The sequence below is a fragment of the Pogoniulus pusillus genome, chromosome 23 (genome assembly GCF_015220805.1).
Source record: "Pogoniulus pusillus isolate bPogPus1 chromosome 23, bPogPus1.pri, whole genome shotgun sequence".
In the NCBI taxonomy this organism is placed as follows: Eukaryota; Metazoa; Chordata; class Aves; order Piciformes; family Lybiidae; genus Pogoniulus; species Pogoniulus pusillus.
In genome coordinates, this window is record NC_087286.1 from 10,068,043 (window position 1) to 10,085,927 (window position 17,885).

At 48.5% G+C, this 17,885-nt stretch overlaps 1 protein-coding gene across 3 annotated transcripts in view; it reads right to left on the bottom strand.

Annotated features, from left to right (window-relative positions):
- The window catches only part of PLXDC2 (plexin domain containing 2), a 290,185-nt gene that overhangs the window by 117,286 nt on the left and 155,014 nt on the right, over positions 1–17,885 (bottom strand). For all 3 annotated transcript variants that reach the window (XR_010306540.1, XM_064162532.1, XM_064162533.1), the window contains exons 3-4: positions 9,657–9,803; positions 4,154–4,223 (exon numbers count right to left, since the gene is read on the bottom strand). Coding sequence is in view for 2 of the 3 variants with exons in the window: in XM_064162532.1 (XP_064018602.1) it covers positions 4,154–4,223; positions 9,657–9,803 (217 nt within the window). In the remaining variant the exon portion in view is untranslated. The remainder of the gene's footprint in view (positions 1–4,153; positions 4,224–9,656; positions 9,804–17,885) is intronic.

Consider the following 17,885-nt stretch of genomic DNA (forward strand, 5'->3'; position numbering starts at 1 on the left):
CTGACCTCAGCCCAATCCACAAGGCAGGAGGCTAAACTCCTCCATCCAATGGTACACACTTCTCAGTCGAAGACCTGCTTCTGAATTCAACCTACAACATTTATTACACTCCACTACCTGTAAAAATATGACTGCTACTGAGAGTAAAAAGTTACCTTCAAATAACCTTCAAACAAAATATATCTCAATAAAGAAGGAGAGAGAAAAAGACTCAAAGATACTTTGAAGGCTTCCCTAATAAAACTGCAGAAGGGGACACTGTCTGCACTGTCTAAATCTGGCAAGCTGAAGGTATTTTTACAGAATCACAGAAACAATCAGGTTGGAAAAGACCCTCAGGATCACCAAGTCCCACTAATAACCCTACAAAGTTCACCCCTAAACCATATTCCCAAGCACCACAATTTTCTTACAACCAACTACTTAACTATCTCATAGAATCACACAATGGTCTGAGTTGGAAGGGACCTCCAAAGCTCATCCAGTCCAACTCCCTCTGCACTCAGCAGGGACATCCTCCACCAGAGCAGGATGCCCAGAGCCCTGTCCAGCCTCACCTTGAATATCTTCAGAGATGGGGCCTCAACCACCTTTCTGGGCAGCCTGTTGCAGTGTTCCAGCACCCTCATGGTAAATAAATCCTCTTTGTATTTCCTAATTCTAGAGAAAAGTTGCATGACCAAACACTGCTTCTCCCTGTTAGCTCATCCAGCCCAACCATTCTCTAACTGTACCAAGGCTGAGGCTGAACCATGGCACTCAGCACCATATCTCTGCCTCTTTTAGGGGTCTAGAGGCAATACTGAGAGAACTGTGTCTTTCTAATCTGGAAAAGGGAAGACCTGAGGTGGGATCTCATAACTGGTTATAGGGTGAGTGTCAGGAGGATGGGACCTGGCTTTTTTCAGTGGAGCCCAGTGACAGGAGGAGGGATAATGGGCACAACCTGCAATGTAATAATAAGTTCAATCTGAACACGAGGAGGAACTTTTTTAATCTAAGGATGGTGGAGCATTGCAGCAGGCTGCTCAGAGAAGTGGTGGAGTCTCCACCTCTGGAGACATTCAAAACACATCGGGATGTGTTCCTGTGTGACCTTCTCTAGGTGGACCTACCTTGGCAGGGGGATTGGACTTGATTTCCAAGTCCCCTCCAATCCCTATAATTACTCTGTGATTCTGTCAAAGCCACTTTGAGTGGGAGAGGGAATTCAGGTGCCATTGTCCTCAACTTGCCTTCTAATGAGGCTATTTAATTTATGATTTGGATGTAAACCCAGTTGGCAGTTTTCATTAGCATAACTAATCACATCCTGCTCTCCAGGAAGTGGACATGGGTCGTGTGGGACTGCTGCACACATTAAACTCTGTCATTCTGAATAACCTCTGGAGATGTTCCATATCTCTAATAATAGTAAGGCCATTGTAAAACCTTGGTTGCTAAGTAGACCATACAGCATAAAAAGCCCTTGGGACCTGTCCTCATCCTTTGTGGCTGGGCTGTAAGCCACACTGCATCACCAATGACTTAGGGTAACAACATCTACAAACGTAGCCAAAGCAAAACACTTCCCTGAGGGTCAGGACAGAAATAAATCTCCCCTGCCCAAATGGCTTTTGGAATCATAAAGCTGCAGAAAGGGTTGCATCCTGTCCTGGGCTGCCAGGATGTCTTACAGTTAACAGGCTAAATACAGATCACATTTTAAAAGCCATTATTGGCTAAATCTTGCCCATTTTCTGTGCTTAATTGTGAGGTTGAATATTGTGGAAGTAGTACATGAAAGAAAGAATCAATGAATTGCTTCAGTAGGAAACAAATTCTAAGAGCACTGGGTCCAACCTAATATCCAACACCACCATGGCCACTGAACCATGTCCCAAAGTGCCACATCAAGCACAGCCCTTCAGAAAACTGGAAGGAAATGTTCCCTTCACAAATTCCTACTACACTGCTCTCATTAGGGGCTTAGTTTTGTTACCAAGTCTTTGAGGGGGACACTGATGCCAGCAGCACATTACTGACACCAGTGGCAAAAACTCAGGGCTTCCATGACAAGTGAAGGCCCAGCAGAGTGACCACATAAGAACTATTACTTGGAGAGAGAGTGAACTTTGTGTCTGTTGGGCAGCAAGAAGGGGACATTTACACTGTCCCCACTGCTGCTGTTTCAGCTGTGCAGGATCCTTCCCACTTCATTCCTTCATGTACTTTTTGGCACCCCATCAAACACAACCCCCGTGAATAAGAGAATGCAGGACCAGGCGTCGATGAGCAAGCACCAAAACAAAACCAAGAGGAAAGCAGAATGGAAATCAGACAAGTCTCAATACACAATCAGTAGCTCAGGGCTCATCTGATCCAAATCAGCATCCAAATGTCATTACTGAGCAAGAAGAGAAAGCCCTGGTACTGCAGTCACGCCATAACTCTGCATCCTTTTTATCATTCTGACTGTAAATCAACCATTCAATAGCAGTCTTCAGTCACCTCTGTCCATCTCTTGTATTCTGCTTTGGTAGCAAAACAGAGATCCTGGCACAGAGCATGACAGAAGCCTCTGTTGCAGCTCCTGCTCTTGCTGAGACACTGGCTGCAATTCTTCCCTAAACTTTTAGCCCTACCTCTCCATCCACAGGACCATAGGATATTAGAGGTTGGAAGGGACCTCCATAGGTCATCCATTCCAATCCCCCTGCCAGAGCAGGAACAGAGAATCTAGTGCAAATCACACAGGAACACATCCAGACAAGGCTGGAAAGGCTCCAGAGGAGACTCCACAATCTCTCTGGACAGGCTGTGCCACTGCTCTGTGAGCCTTACAGTCAAGAAGTTCTTCCTCATGTTGAGGTGCAAATTCCTGTGCTGTAGTTCCTATCCAGTGCTCCTTGTCCTATCCCAAGAGTTTCTCCATTCCCTCTTGACCAACTGCCCTCAGATATTTATAAACTTTGATCAGATCCTCTCTGAGTCTTCTCTTCTGCAGACCAAACAGTCCCAGGTCCCTCAGCCTCTCCACAGGCAGTGCTCCTGCCCCTTCAGCATCTCCATAGCCCTCCCTTGGACACTCTCCAGTAGATCCCTGCCCCCTTCTGAACTGAGGAGCCCAGAACTGAAGGCAACATTCAAAGCTCCAAAGGCACATGGGTATCCCCTGATCCTGGTCAGCTCTCTGCCTAATGCACGAGAGGGAGAAACCGTGCTCAAGGCCAGGTCCTGGTGATAGTGGTTCCTGTGGTGGGGGGTTGGAACTAGATGATCTTTGAGATTCCTTCCAACCTAAACCATTCTAACATTCTATGATTTCTGCCTGCTTGTGCTGTCACACCTTTCCTCACCAGCTGTACCCATGCTGGCCACATCCAAGCACCAGAGAATGCTGCAGGGGCACTCTCTCTGCTTCTGCTGTTTTCTGCCTCCATTACTACTTCTCCTCCTCTTTTTTTCTCATATGCTCTCTTCCACATCATTTCATCCTCCTCTGTGTCTTTCAAGCAGGTGTAGCACGAGGGGAGGCAGAAGGGGTCAATGGCTGCTCCTAGTGCAGGAGATCAGTGCAAGAAGCAGCAGGCAGCAGCGGCGGAAGGGAGAACACTAACCACAAGCCATCCATGGTGCCCACAGAGACAAGCCCAGGAGCCTGGGCTGTGCCACATCTCCTGTCTTAACCCATGTAAGGAGGAGAGGAGCACCATGGTACTTTTGGAGACCTATCACACCAAGACAACACGTTACAAGAGGTTTGCCTCCCAGGCGACAAGCTACACACTCCCAGCAGCACTTCTCACCTGCAAATCCTCTGCCCTCATGCAGGCACAGCCTATGTTTCCCTCCTGATTTGGGCTCCAGCATTATCTCCACAAAGGCAACTGGCTCCCCACACACACACAGAAAGATTTTAGGAGGAAATCCCTAACTAGAAAATGATTAATGCTCTGAAGTCTGACACTGAGAGGGTTTTACACCAGTTGAGCTGCAGCAGCTGGAGGGGTTCCATCATGTCAGCATTGTGTCATGTTCTTTTTCATGGAAAGCAAAGCTTCCTAAAGAAATTCTGCAGCTTCCCTCTTGAACCATGTGTGTGGGGTATTTTAAACATCTCTAAGAAACTCTTCTTGTACTCCTCAAAGTAAATGGTTAGAAAGCCACTTACCCCCAGTTGCCACAGTAATTTCCCGTAGAAAATGGCCATAAAACGGAAAATCGAAGGACAGGTTGACTCTCTGAAAGGAACAACACCAGAAAAGAGAATTGATATTGTGCTAAAAAGGGAGAGAAAACAAAATGAACAGTCCTTCACTGCAAACAGCAGGTTCATTGCTTTTTATCTTCCACTGGAGCCTTGCTCTTCTGAGTTTGGAATTGCCAACGGCTATTCTGTGTAGTCCCAAAACACCTGAAAGGACATTGAAATGCTGGAGTGCGTCCAGAGAAGGGCAATGGAGCTGGGGAAGGGTCTGGAGAACAGGGCTGGGCAGGAGCAGCTAAGGGAACTGGGGACCCCTGGACATGGTCCTGTGTCACCTGCTCTAGGTGATCCTGCTCTGGCAGAGAGGTTGGACTGGATAAGCTTTCAAGGTCCCTTCCAGCCCCTAACATTCTGTGATTGTGTGTGCTTAGCCTGGAGAGGAGAAAGCTGAGAGGAGACCTCATTGCTCTCCACAACTCCCTGAGGTTGGAGACAGGTGGAGATTGATCTCTTCTCCCTAGTAACAAGTGATAGGACAAGAAGAAATGGCCTCAGGCTTCACCATGGGAGGTTTAGGTTGGATGTTCAAAGAAACTTCTTCCCTGAAAGGCTTCTGAACTATTGGCACAGGCTGCCCAGGGAGGTGGCTGAATCCCCATCTCTGGAGGCGTTTCAAAGAGGCAGAGATGTGGTGCTGAGTGACACAGTTTAGCTCCAGCCTTGGTAGAATTAGAGAGTGATTGGCCTGGATGATCTTAAAAGTGACTCTGTGATTCTATTTACCTCTGCCAGAAATGTTTATAGAATTATTTAGCATGAAATTAACAGCTGAAGATTTACAGTAACTTTAAATTAGATTTTTCTTTCCACTTCAGCAGAAGACAGAATTTTGACAGGATTGATTAGCTCCTTTTTTTGTTTTGTTTGGTTCTAATTAGAATGCAAAATTCATTTGCATTGTGTTAATTAGACTGGGTAGATCCTAATGACCTTTTCTCTCTATACATAAATATGCATGTACAAGGGAACATTTCTAATCCAAATGGCATATGCAAGAGACAGCTCATAAATTAGCTTAAACAAACAGCCTCCTACCATGCCAGAAAGTCTTCACTGCTGAGGTGTACACTAAAGTTCTGTAATCTGCTCTCACTCCACGACAGGCACTGAGGTACTGGAGCAGGTCCAGAGAAGGGCAACAAAGCTGGGGAAGGGTCTGGAGAACAGGGCTGGGGAACAGGTGAGGGAGCTGAAAGGAGGTTGGAGTGAGATGGGTCGTGGTCTCATCTGTCTAGTATCAGGTGATAGGAGAAGAAATGGCCTGAAATTGTGTTTAAGGGGAGGCTTAGGTTTGTGTTAGGGGAGTTTTAGGTTGCAGATTAGGAAAGAATTATTTGCTGCAAGTGGTCAGGGACTGGAGCAGGCTGCCCAGGGAGGTGGGGGAGTCCCATCCCTGGAGGTGTTGGAAAAACTGCATAGAGATGGCACTCTGGGACATGGTTTAATGGCCATGGTGGGGTAGATCAGCATTTGAAGATTCATAGAGTAGCTTTGGGCTGGAAAGGACCCTGAAGATCATCTAGCTCTGAGCTCCTAGCACTGGCAAGGATACTTCCCACTAGCTCAGGTTACTCAAGCCTCATCCAACCTGCCCTTGCACACCTCCAGGGAAGAGGCATCCACAGCCTCCCTGGACAACCTGTGCCAGTGTCTCACCAACCTCCTTGTAAAGAATTTCCCCCTAGTCCCCAGTCTAAATCTACCCTCTTTCAGCTCCAACCCACTCCCTCTTGTCTTTTCTATCTGCAGTGATCCTATGCTTATGCCTGCACTCCATTTAAATTATGACCTTGCCCTACCACATATAACTTCCAAGAACACTCTCAAAGCCCTCCATTTTCTCACCTAAGCACCTCTCCTTCCTTCACACACTACTGCACATCTTACCTGCCAGCATCACCTTTCTCAATAACACAACCACCATTGAACTGCTTCAAAACAAAACTCTGTCCTCTTAACAGCCTTCTTAAACCGCTATAACATAAACATCAGGATTAAGATCTTGACAAGAAAGATTTGTTTCTCTGCCCACTCAAGCCAGATGGAGATCTCTCACTGACTTCCCTCCAAAAGTGATAATTTAACTCCTGACAGTGCAAAAAAATTGTTGAGTATGGGCAACTGCTTAGGGTAATACTGTGATAAAGAGGCAAGGAGACTTAAAGCTTGGTTTGAAATGCAGTACTGTAAGAGCCACCCTAAACGAAGCAGGGCTTGGCTTTTGCTGCCAGAAAGCACACCTCAGCGTCCAGGAAGAAATCCACAAGTTTTCAGCCCAATGGACTCAAAATGTTTCTTCCATGCACAAGTCACAGAAGGGACTGACAGGGCAGGGAAATGAGTTTTGGAATGTGAGGAGATCCTGTGCCTAGTTCTGGGTTTGGGTAATCGACTCCTGCACATCCAATCTGAGCGGGCACCGAGAGTGGCAGTGAAAGGTGCTGCATGCGGCTGGGGTCTGGTGTCCAGGGGGGTCCCTGCGGGCAGTGCTGGGCCCAGTTCTAGTCAACATCTTCATGGATGCTCTGGCTGAGGGGATAGAGTCTACTGCCAGCAGACACCAAGCTGAGAGGGAGTCGATGTGCGGGAGGGCAGCAAGATGCTGCAGAGGGACCTGGCCAGGCTGGTCAGAGGGCCGAAGGCAGTGGGATGAGATCCAACAGGACCAATGTCAGAGTCTGACACTTTGGCCACAATGACCCCATGCAGCTACAGACTGGGGGTGGGTGGCTAGGGAGAGCCTGGCAGAGAGGGACCTGGCAGTGCTGAGTGACAAAAGCTGGGCATGAGCCAGCAGTGTGCCCAGCTGGCACAGAAGGCCAATGGCATCTCAGCCTGTATCAGGAGCAGTGTGTCCAGCAGCACCAAGGCTGTCATTCTGCCCTGTACTAGCACTGGGCAGGCCTCACCTGGAGCTCTGTGTGCAGCTCTGGGCCCTCACTGCAAGAGAGAGACTGAGGGGCTGGAGCAGGGCCAGAGAGAGCAATGAGACTGGGGAGGGGGCTGAGGGGGAGGGCTGATGGGGAGAGGCTGAGGGAGCTGGGGGTGTTCAGCCTGGAGAAGAGGAGACTCAGGGGGGAACTTAGCACACTCTGCAACTACCTGAAGGGAAGCTGTAGTCAGGTGGGGGTCAGGCTCTGCTCCCAGGCAGCTTGTGACAGACAAGAGGGTATGGCCTGAAGCTGTGCCAGGGGAGAGTTAGGTTGGATGTCAGGAAGCACTTCCTGATGGAAAGGGGAACCAGACACTGGAATGGACTGCCCAGGGTGGTGGTGGAGTCACCATCCCTGGAGGTGTTCAAGCAAAGCTTAGATGTGGCAGTCTGAAGGAGCTCCAGGGGTGGGGGTTCAATCACCTCCCTGGGCAGCCTGTGCCAATGGTTCAGACACCTTTCAGGGAAGAAGTTTCTTTGAACATCCAACCTAAACCTTTCCTGGTGCAACCTGAGGCCTTTTCCTCTCATCCTACCATTATTGGGTAGAAGAGATCAACCTCTAATTGGCTCCAGCCTCCTTTCAGGGAGCTGTAGAGAGCAGTAAGGTCTCCCTTCAGCCTCCTCTTCTCCAGACTAAACACCTCCAGCTCCCTCAGCTGCTCTTCCCCAGCCTGGCTCTCCAGACCCTTCCCCTTCTTTGGACCTGCTCCAGCACCTCAATGTCCTTCTTGGAGTGAGAGCCCCAAATCTAAACTCAGTACTCAAGGTGTGGCTTCATTGGTGCTGAGCACAGGGAGACAATCACTGCCCTGCTCCTGCTGGACACACTATTGCAGATCCATGCCAGGATGCAGGTGGCCTTCTTGGCCACCCAGGCACACTGGCTCATCTTCAGCTGGCTGTCAGGCAGCACCCCCAGGGCCTTTGCTACTGGGCAGTGTCCAGCCACTCTGCCTCAAGCCTGGAGGGTGCATGGGGTTGTTGTGACCTAAGTGCAAGCCCTTCAAATTCTCAGCACATAGGCCACCCTGTCACAGTAAGGTGTGCAGGACACCTTGGCTAAAGAAGTACTGGCAAATGTTATTTCTATGGAAGAGAAGAGATTGCTCCTTGCATACGAGTAGGCTGTTCAGGATACGTGACTCAGAGTTGCTTCACAGTTGCAGAGAACACACCTCTGCTTTAAATAACTTTGCTGTGCAGTCCACATGGGTGTTGTTTTGCTCAGACACATACAAGAAATCAATGTCAGACCCATAAATAAAATATGAGGCCTTACAGGATGACTTTTTTTTCATCCTTCAAGAGGGACACAAAACAAATCTCTGAAAACAAGGTCTTTAAAGTAGGATGTAGATGTGGCTGCAGCCACTCAACTTCACAGCCCCAGCTATTTCGGTAAGTATCAACAGAGATGAATGTCAGTTTGCCAACCTGGCCCTGAACACCTCCAGGGAGGCTGTGGAGCACATAATCAAAGAATGTGATCCACAACCTCCCTGGGCAACCTGTGTCGGTGCCTCAGCACCCTCACTGCAAAGAACTTCTTCCTGCAGCACTCAGTTTCACTCCTCAGCTCACTATTTTCCTACCAGTTTTACCAGGCAGCCTGGTTACAGTCAGTCAAACAAGGTTGCTGTTCACATCCTGTGGTATTTGTTTGTTGATACCTTGAAGCTGTAACCCCCTCTATCACTTCTGTCAGAATGTGGCATTCTCATGTCCTGTCACTCCATGCCTTTGTAAAAAGTCCCTCTCCAGCTTTCCTGTGGCTCCTTTCAAATACAGGAATCACAGAACCACAGAATGTCAAGGGGCTGGGAAGGATCTCAAAAGCTCATCCAGTCCAACTTCCCTGCCAGAGCAGCATCACCTAGAGCAGATCACACAGGAACACATTCAGGCAGGTTTGAAATACCTCCAGAGAAGAAGACTCCACAACCCCCAAGCAGCCTGTTCCAGTGCTCTGTCACCCTCACAGGGTAAAAATTCCTTCTCATGTTTCCATGGAAGTTCCTAGGCTTCTAGAAGGTCTCTTTGGGGCCTTTTTTTCTCCAGCCTGTACCCTCTCAGCTCAGCCTGCCTTCATAGTAGAGGTCTCCAGCCCTTGGATCACCTTGGTGGCTGCCTATGGACCGACTCAGCTCCACATCCTGCTTGTGCTGGGAAGGGGGGCTCTAGAACTACACACAGGACTCCAGGTGGAGTTTCATGAGAGGGGAGTAGAGGGGCAGAATCATTTCCATCGACTTGTAAGGCCAATATCTGTAAAGTCATCTCTGAAGGACTGTTTCAGCAGGTGTAGAAAGGCAGCTTGGAATGATTTAATAGCAGCACTGGGGAGACTTTCACAGCTTGACTAACATACAAGACTAAAGCTCTGTGAACAGTAGCCACAATACCACTGCACTGGCCACTGGTGAGAAATACCTCTGTTGAACCAAAAAAAAAAAAAGAGAAATAACAACTTACTGCTGCCTGTCGATGAGTATTGGAGAGGATCCCATGGATCTTGACTTTGTCTTTCTCCATCTGGTCTATATTGACCCACAAATCCCGACTGGTGGAATCATAGGGGCCATACGTCCTTGAAGTGTAGTAATTGTGATCTGTATCCTCCTGAAAGGGGGGGAAAGAGACAGGAAATACAGCTTAGAACACGAGAAGCACCTTAGCTTTAGACAAAACTCATCCTCAGAATGCTGAGCCCTGGGATGCTGCTGGTGAGCCCCAAACATTGTCGCTCCTGGGAGCTGCTTGCTGCTAACTGCACTGCAAGTCAACAGTCAGGCAAAGAGTACAAGTGGGTGGCAAAAGACAGCTCTGCTCCTAACCACGAGCAGTTGGCAAGTCAAGCAGCGACCCCAAGCAGTCATCTTGCAGGATGATTATAGTGTTTGCTGTCCCCAGATCCAACTGTGCAGTCACTGTCACCACAGTGGCAAAACGTTTGATGACCTTCAAGGAAAGATTCACAAGCTGTCCTCACAGGCCCTCCCCAGCCTTCCTGCAGGTCCCCTTTAGATACTGAAATGCAGCTCTAAGGTCTCCCTGCAGCCTTCTCTTCTCCAGGCTGCACAGCCCAAACTCCTGTTTGGCCTGTGAACAGGATGAGGGCAGTGGTTTGGAACTGCAGTGGGGCAGGGTTAGATTGGACATCAGGTGGAAGTTCTGCACTGTGAGAGTGGTGAAACATGGGATGCGGCTGCCCAAGGGTGTGCTTGAGGCTCCATCCCTGGACACATTCAAGGTCAGACTTGCTGTGACCTCGGGCACCCTGCTCTAGTTGGAGGTGTCCCTGCTGCCTGCAGGGATGTTGGCTAAGATGCCCTAGGAGGGTCCCTTCCAACCCAGTGCAATTTGTGAATTGCCTGTTCCAATGTTCTGTCATCCCCACAGGGAAAAAATTACTCCTCATGTTTCCATGGAACTTCCTATGCCTCAGCTTCCACCACTGCCCCTTGTCCTGTCATTGGACATCACCCAGCAGAGCCTGGCTCCAGCCTCCTGGCACTCACCTTTACATCTTTATCAACATGCATGAGGTCACCTCTCAGACTCTACCTCTCCAAGCTGCAGAGCCCCAGCTTCCTCAGGCTCTCCTCCTGAGAAAGATGTTCCCCTCCCCCGGTCCAACTCCCTCTGCAGTAAGCAGGGACCTCCTCGACTAGATCAGGCTGCCCAGAGCACTCGATCTCACTGCAGGCAGTTTGCATTTGCAACCACCCACACTTAGCGAAGCAGAAAGAAAACACAATGTAGGAAAGAAGATGTACTAAATGTTTAAAAAGCTAACTATAGCAAATTCCAAAATCCATTTCAAGGCCAACAGCTCTGATGGTCTGCACCTTCCTAAAAGACATCTAAGACAGTGAAAAGAAAAAACAAACCAAAGCAAAGTACATGGTCTCAGGTGACAGATGAAACACAGCCCAAATTCCCAGGTTGCCTCAATGCATCCCAAGCTGTTGTACCCCACCAACATTGCAATCCACAGCTCTCTGCTAAAGATGCAATGCCAAGCAATGCCAGAAAGCACAGAATGCTATTTCTCAGTTGCTCTCTTCTCCTCTGCACCTCTATTATAGTACGTCAGGATCAGAATAAGCTTAGAAAGTAAACAGTGGCACAGAAAATGGAAAAGGTGGCCTTAGAATTTAGAATTATCTTAACTGGGTACTTGCCCTACTTGTGATGGGGAAGTTCCTCTTCTGCAGCACCTGCTATATCCAGCAAGCAGCATGGAACTGCCCTCCCATCACTCTGTACTACCATGCAGACCTGACACCCCCACCATGGCCCAATTAGGGCCATGCATAGTTGCATACCATGCATGAGGTGCAACTTCCTATGTTGCAGTTTCCATCTCTTGTCCTATGCCAGGGCACAAGTGAGCAGAGGCTGTCCCTCTCCCTTCCTTGCTGATCCCCCAGCCCTCAGCTATTGATAGACATTGCTCAGATCCCCTCTCAGCCTTCTCCTCTGCAGACTACGCAGCCCCAGGGCTCTCAGCCTTCCTCCCCAGGCAGTGCTCCAATCCCTTCAGCATCCTTGTAGTCCTCTCTTGGACTCTCTCCAGGAGATCCTTGTCCCTTTTGAACTGGGGAGCCCAGAACTGGATGCAGTACTCCAGGTGGGGCCTCCCCAGGGCAGAGCAGAGTGGGATCTTTTCTCTGTCTTCTGCTGTAGAACCACAGAATCATTTTGGTTGGAAAAGACTTTTAAGATCATTGAGCTCAACCACTATTTAAACACCAAGTCTGGTGCTAACCAACTACACCAAGTGCTACACCAGGATGTAATTGCACAGTAAATCTCAGTGAGGCTTTTAAAGCAACTTCTAACAACTTCAGCAGCTTTGGAGCAGCCACAGAAGTAAACACAATTAAAACTGTGCTGTCAGGAAGATGACAAGAGCAAGCCACCTCACCAACTCCTTCAAAAGGAGCCCTTATTACTGTCACACATACAAAGCAGGTACAGTGAATGAAAAGGTTTTGACAACAAAGATCTCTTTTCCCAGTCTAATTTATCATCCTGAGAGAATTTTCCAGAGAAATTAAAAGTTACATTTAAGGCATCACCGAGTCTAGAGGAAAGAAGCTCTGTGAGACAAAGAAGAAGAAATAATTACCACGATAGCTCTTTGCTGATAAACGAGAAATACTGCAGCTGTGGCTAAAACTGGGCAGAGTTTCTGCATTCCCAGCCTTTCACAACTGGGGAAAGGCAGAAGCTATCACAGCTATGGCTAAAAGTGGGCAGAGTTTCTGCATTCCCAGCCTTTCACAACTGGAGAAAGGCAGAAGCTATCACAGCTATGGCTAAAACTGGGCAGAGTTTCTGCATTCCCAGCCTTTCACAACTGGGGAAAGGCAGAAACTATCACAGCTATGGCTAAAACTGGGCAGAGTTCCTGCATTCCCAGCCTTTCACAAGTGGGGAAAGGCAGAAACTATCACAGCTATGGCTAAAACTGGGCAGAGTTCCTGCATTCCCAGCCTTTCACAAGTGGGGAAAGGCAGAAGCTATCACAGCTATGGCTAAAACTGGGCAGAGTTCCTGCATTCCCAGCCTTTCACAACTGGGGAAAGGCAGAAACTATCACAGCTATGGCTAAAACTGGGCAGAGTTCCTGCATTCCCAGCCTTTCACAAGTGGGGAAAGGCAGAAACTATCACAGCTATGGCTAAAACTGGGCAGAGTTTCTGCATTCCCAGCTTTTCACAACTAAGGAGGACACGGGAGTGCTGATGGAGAAGTTCACCATTGGACAGCAATGTGCCCTTCTGGTCAGGAAGGCCAATGGGATTCTGGGGAGTATTAAGAAGAGGGTGGCCAGCAGGTCAAGGGAGGTTCTTCTGCCCTTCTACCCTGTTGAGCTCTCCTCTGAAGTATTGTGTCAAGTTCTGGGCTCCTCAGTTCAAGAGGGAACTACTGGATGGAGTCCAGAGGAGGCCACTAGGATGCTGAGGGGACTTGAGTATCTCTCTTACAAAGAAAGGCTGACAGACCTGAAGCTGTTCAGCCTGGAAAAGGGCAGACTGAGAGGGGATCTGATCAATATCTAAAGGGCAGAGGTCAAGAAGATGGAGCTGGGCTATTCTCTGTTGTGTTCAATGACAGGACAAGGAGGAACGGGCACAAACTAGAACCCAGGAGGTTCTATCTAACCATAAGGAAAAACTTCTTTACTGAGGGTGGCAGAGCCCTGGAACAGGCTGCTTGGAGAGGTTGTGAAGTCTTCTTCTCTGAAGCCTTTCCAGCCCAGTGCTCTGGGATCCTCACACTCCAGAAGTTCTTCCTCATGTTGAGGTGCAACTTTCCTTGCTGTAGTTTATATCCATTACCCCTTGTCCTATGCCAGGGTGCAACTGAGAAGAGTTTGTTCCCTCCATCTTGATCCCCAGCCCTCAGATACTTACGAACATTGATCAGATTCCCTCTATGTCTTCTCTTCATCAGACCAAAAAGCCCCAGGTCCCTCAGCCTCTCCTCATAGGGCAAAAAGCCCCAGGTCCCTCAGCCTCTCCTCATAGGGCATGGGCTTCATCCTCCTGACACTGCCCTGCACATTGTATGGATGCAATGCCTATCTATCTATCTATCTATCTATCTATCTATCTATCTATCTATCTATCTATCTATCTATCTATCTATCTATCCAATTTCCTAATTTCTTCCCACATCAAATATTTGTTTTAGAGAATAAAAAAATACCCCAACCCCCACCAAGAGCAGACTGCAGCTTTGCCACTGTGAAAGCAGCAAGGCAGTTCAGCCAATTGCACATTTCCTCACTAGAGGTGGACACAGAGCAAACAACTTGTGTCACAGAATTGAGCAGCAGAGAGCTTCTCCTTGATGCAAAGTGGTTATGAAATGAAATTGGTGCTTCTGAGCATCATAGAAGCACTCCTAACAATTGAGCTTCCCAAGCTGCAGCCACTGTTTATATCTTCCGCCAGGCTTTCATGTGGTCCTTCACAGGTAGCTTATCTGTGCAGTGAGAGCTTTCATGTTCTGAGGGGACAGTTCAGCTTAAGCATTCCTCAGGGTTCCTGGGCTATCAGATCCTATAGAACTGGGAAATTGCATCCTAACATTGCTAGGTTATGACTGTAGCTGCACTGCTCTGTGTTAAATGCTGTTATATGGCAGCAGCACAGCAAGTGCCAGACTCTGATGGGTGATGCCCAGTGACAGCACAAGGGGCACTGGTGGAAGCTGAGTTCCATGGAAAGAGGAGGAGGAATTGTTTCCTGGGAGGGTGACAGAGCACTGGAACAGGCTGCCCAGGGGGGTTGTGGAGTCTCCCTCTCTGGAGATATTCAAGAGCTGCCTGGATGTGTTCCTGTGTGAAATGGTGTAGGTGATGCTGCTCTGGCAGGGGGGTTGGACTGCATGAGCTTTTGAGGTCCCTTCTAGCCACTGACATTTTGTGATTCTGTGGAGTGTCTCCATCCCTGTTTTCCCTGGCTTTATTGTTCCTTCAGGACTCCATCTCAACTGACATGATCTTATGCTGTCTCCACTCCCTGCTAATGCCTGTCAGACCAGGGATACACTTTGTGTATCTTGCTACATGCCCCCACCTCAGCTGGTGCCTGCCTAAGCGTGAAGAAATGAGGGATCCCATCTCAGAACCACACCCATGCTTCCTCTTCCCTGCTGACCCTGCATCTGAGTATCCATCTCTCTTGCACCTCTCACTGCCCAGCTATGATGGCTGGAAGAGTCTCTCTATCACCTGCAGCGCAAAGCCTGATCTAGAGTAAGGTGTCCCTGCCCATGGCAGAGGGGTTGGAACTAGATGATCCTCATGGTCCCTTCCAACCCTGACTGATTCTATGACTGAGATTCTAGCATTCTATGAAAGCTAACTTCAATCCTACACAAGTTCCCATCCCTGAAAGGAGGTTGGAGCAAGGTGAGGCTTGGTCACTTCTCCCCAGTATCAGGTGACAGAATGAGAGGAAAAGGCCTGAAATTGTGCTAGTGGAGGTTTAGGATGGAAATCAGGAAAACACTCTCTGCTGCAGGAGTGGCCAGGGATTGGAATGGGCTGCCCAGGGAGGTGGTGGAGTCCCCATCCCTGGAGGTGTTCAAGAAAGGTGCGGCCATGGCACTTGGTGACATGGTTTAGTGGCCATGGTGGTGTTTAGTTGATGGTCAGACTTGATGGTCTTAGAGAGCTTTTCCAATCAAAACAATTCTATGGTTTCTATTCTCTCCTGTCTGCTGGTTTTAGCTGATGGCTACTGGGATGTTCGGGAACCTAAGACAGATTTTTCTCCTAAAAGTCTGAGGCAATTCAGACAGACAGAGACAGAAAAGAGTGACAACCATTATGTGAGACTGGATAAGAGTGCAAACCATGGAATGGTTTGGGTTGGAAGGGACCTTAAAGCATCTAGTTACAATCCCCTTGTCATGGGCCGGGACATCTTCCACTAGCACAGGTTGCTCAAGGCTGCGTCCAATCTGACCTTGAATACCTCCAGAAAGGGGCATCCACAACCTCCCTGAGCAGACTGCTCCAGTGTCTCACTACCCTCGCTGTAATCCTAACCTCCAGTCTAAATCTGCCCTCCTCCATCCCTCCCACCCTGTCACTCCAAGCCCTCCTTAAAAATCCTTCCCCAACTCTCCGTAGCACCCTTCAGGTACTGGAAAGCTGCTCTAAGGTCTCCCTGGAGCTTTCTCCAGGCTGAACACCCACAACTCTCCCAGCCTGTCCCCACAGGGGAGGTTCTCCAGCCCTCTGATCATCTTTGTGGTCTCCTTTGGACCTTCTCCAACAGCTCCAGGTCCTTCTTGTGTTGAGGGCAGCAGAGCTGGAGGCATCAGAGCTGGAGGCAGTGCTGCAGGTGAGGTCTGAGCAGAGCAGAGAGGCAGAATCTCCTCCCTGCACTGCTGCTCTCTCTGCTCTGGATGCAGCCAGCACACAGCTGGCTCTGGGCTGCCAGTGCCCAGTGCTGGCTCCTGGGCACTCTGGCACCAGCTGACACCGCCAGGCCCTTTTGTATGTGCTCAAGGCCATCTTGTTGTTGGCTCATTTTATCAGAAAGGATGTTGTTTTTCCTTCTGCAGAATGAATTACCAGTAGTGTTTTGCCTCATTAGGGAAATACTTTCAATTGCCAGCTCATCTCCTTCCTCTACATTTCCCAATAACTACTTTCTTATTATTTTTGTTCTCTCCCTGAAAAGCAGACTTATTTTAAAATATATAACTGTCTGCTTTCTCCTTCCACTGCTTCCATTTCATCCTAGAAATTCAGCTTCTAGAGAGCATCACCTGGTTAATTGCATTGGCTCTGCTTCTATAACTATATTCAGTGTTAAAGGTGACTATTGGGATGCAGTATTTGGTGATTCATTTCCTCAGCACTAATTTTGGGTGTACTAATTTTGGGTTCCTTTAAGCCAAGAATAGGCCTTGTCTCTGATTTTAGCAAAACATGGGCAGCATCTTAGTGCAGTTTGACAGCAATCAAACACCAGACCACCTTTTGGCAGTGATGAAGCTGTGCTTCCACCGAGCCTAATTCGAGACCCTTGATGGCTTCAGAGTTTGCTTGTTCTGATGTCAGCTCAGTGCAACTCTAACAAATGGCATTTCCATCAACTGAATATTTCAAGAGGCTACAGTTAGGAAATTAAATTGTAATCTGATTGTCTGCTGCTGCAGCTGGCAATGAATCTAAACACTTCATCACAAATATCTGAAGGCTGCCTCGGATAGCTGATTGATTTTTCATTGATCACATCGCAAACTGTCTCCCAGGACTGGGAGAAGGCAACCAAAACTTATGTACCAAAATATAACTTCTGGGTGTCTGATCTCTAGTGGTTTGCTTTGGGGATGTTTTTCTCTCTTCTCTCAACTACACACAGAGGTTAAGAGGTTCACCACAGCACACTGCTAGGCAACATCAGAGCTCATAACTGGATGCTAGCTGGTTTTTCTTCCTCTGGTTGATGTTCCTAGGGTTTGGTAGGCACACCCTTACCAAAACAGGTGAGGGGAGACAAGAGAGCAACAAAGAACCAGCAGCCCTGAGGCTTTATATAGGAAGAGGGAAATGGCAAATCTAAATTGGGATGGAAAGTGTTACAGATCTGCAGGATTAAGTTAACACCTGCAGGTGTAGTTTCTAGTTGGTCAGGCCTTTATGGCATTGGCAAAGTTTCCTCCACACTCACAGCCCTGTGCTGCAATACCTGACCAGTTAACACTGTCTCTCTGGGATCCATCAGGGCTCAGTGCTGAAAGCAGTTGCAAGAGCACATACGACTGATAGGAAGTTAACAGAGGTAGGAACAGGAGTTTATTAATGTGGTATCTTCTTCTCTGCAGGGACAAAGCCCAATGTGAAGCTCTTCAAGGTGTCCTATGTTTGCCCCTCTCAGCATTAGTCCTTGCCGAAGGAGCTGTGTGATGCTCAGCAGGCACCAGCCTGCAGCACACTCATCACAAAGGGACAACCTGCAGCACCATGGGTCCTTCACAGAGCAATCAAAGCTTGAAACCTATTTAATCAGAGAGTTTAGCTCTCATGTGCAAGACACCTGAATTATTAAACCATAATATTTGCCTACCCAGCGCCACCAGCGCAGGCAGCATTTGCCTTACTGGTGCCACCAGCGCAGGCAGCATTTGCCTAACTGGTGCCACCAGCGCAGGCAGCATTTGCCT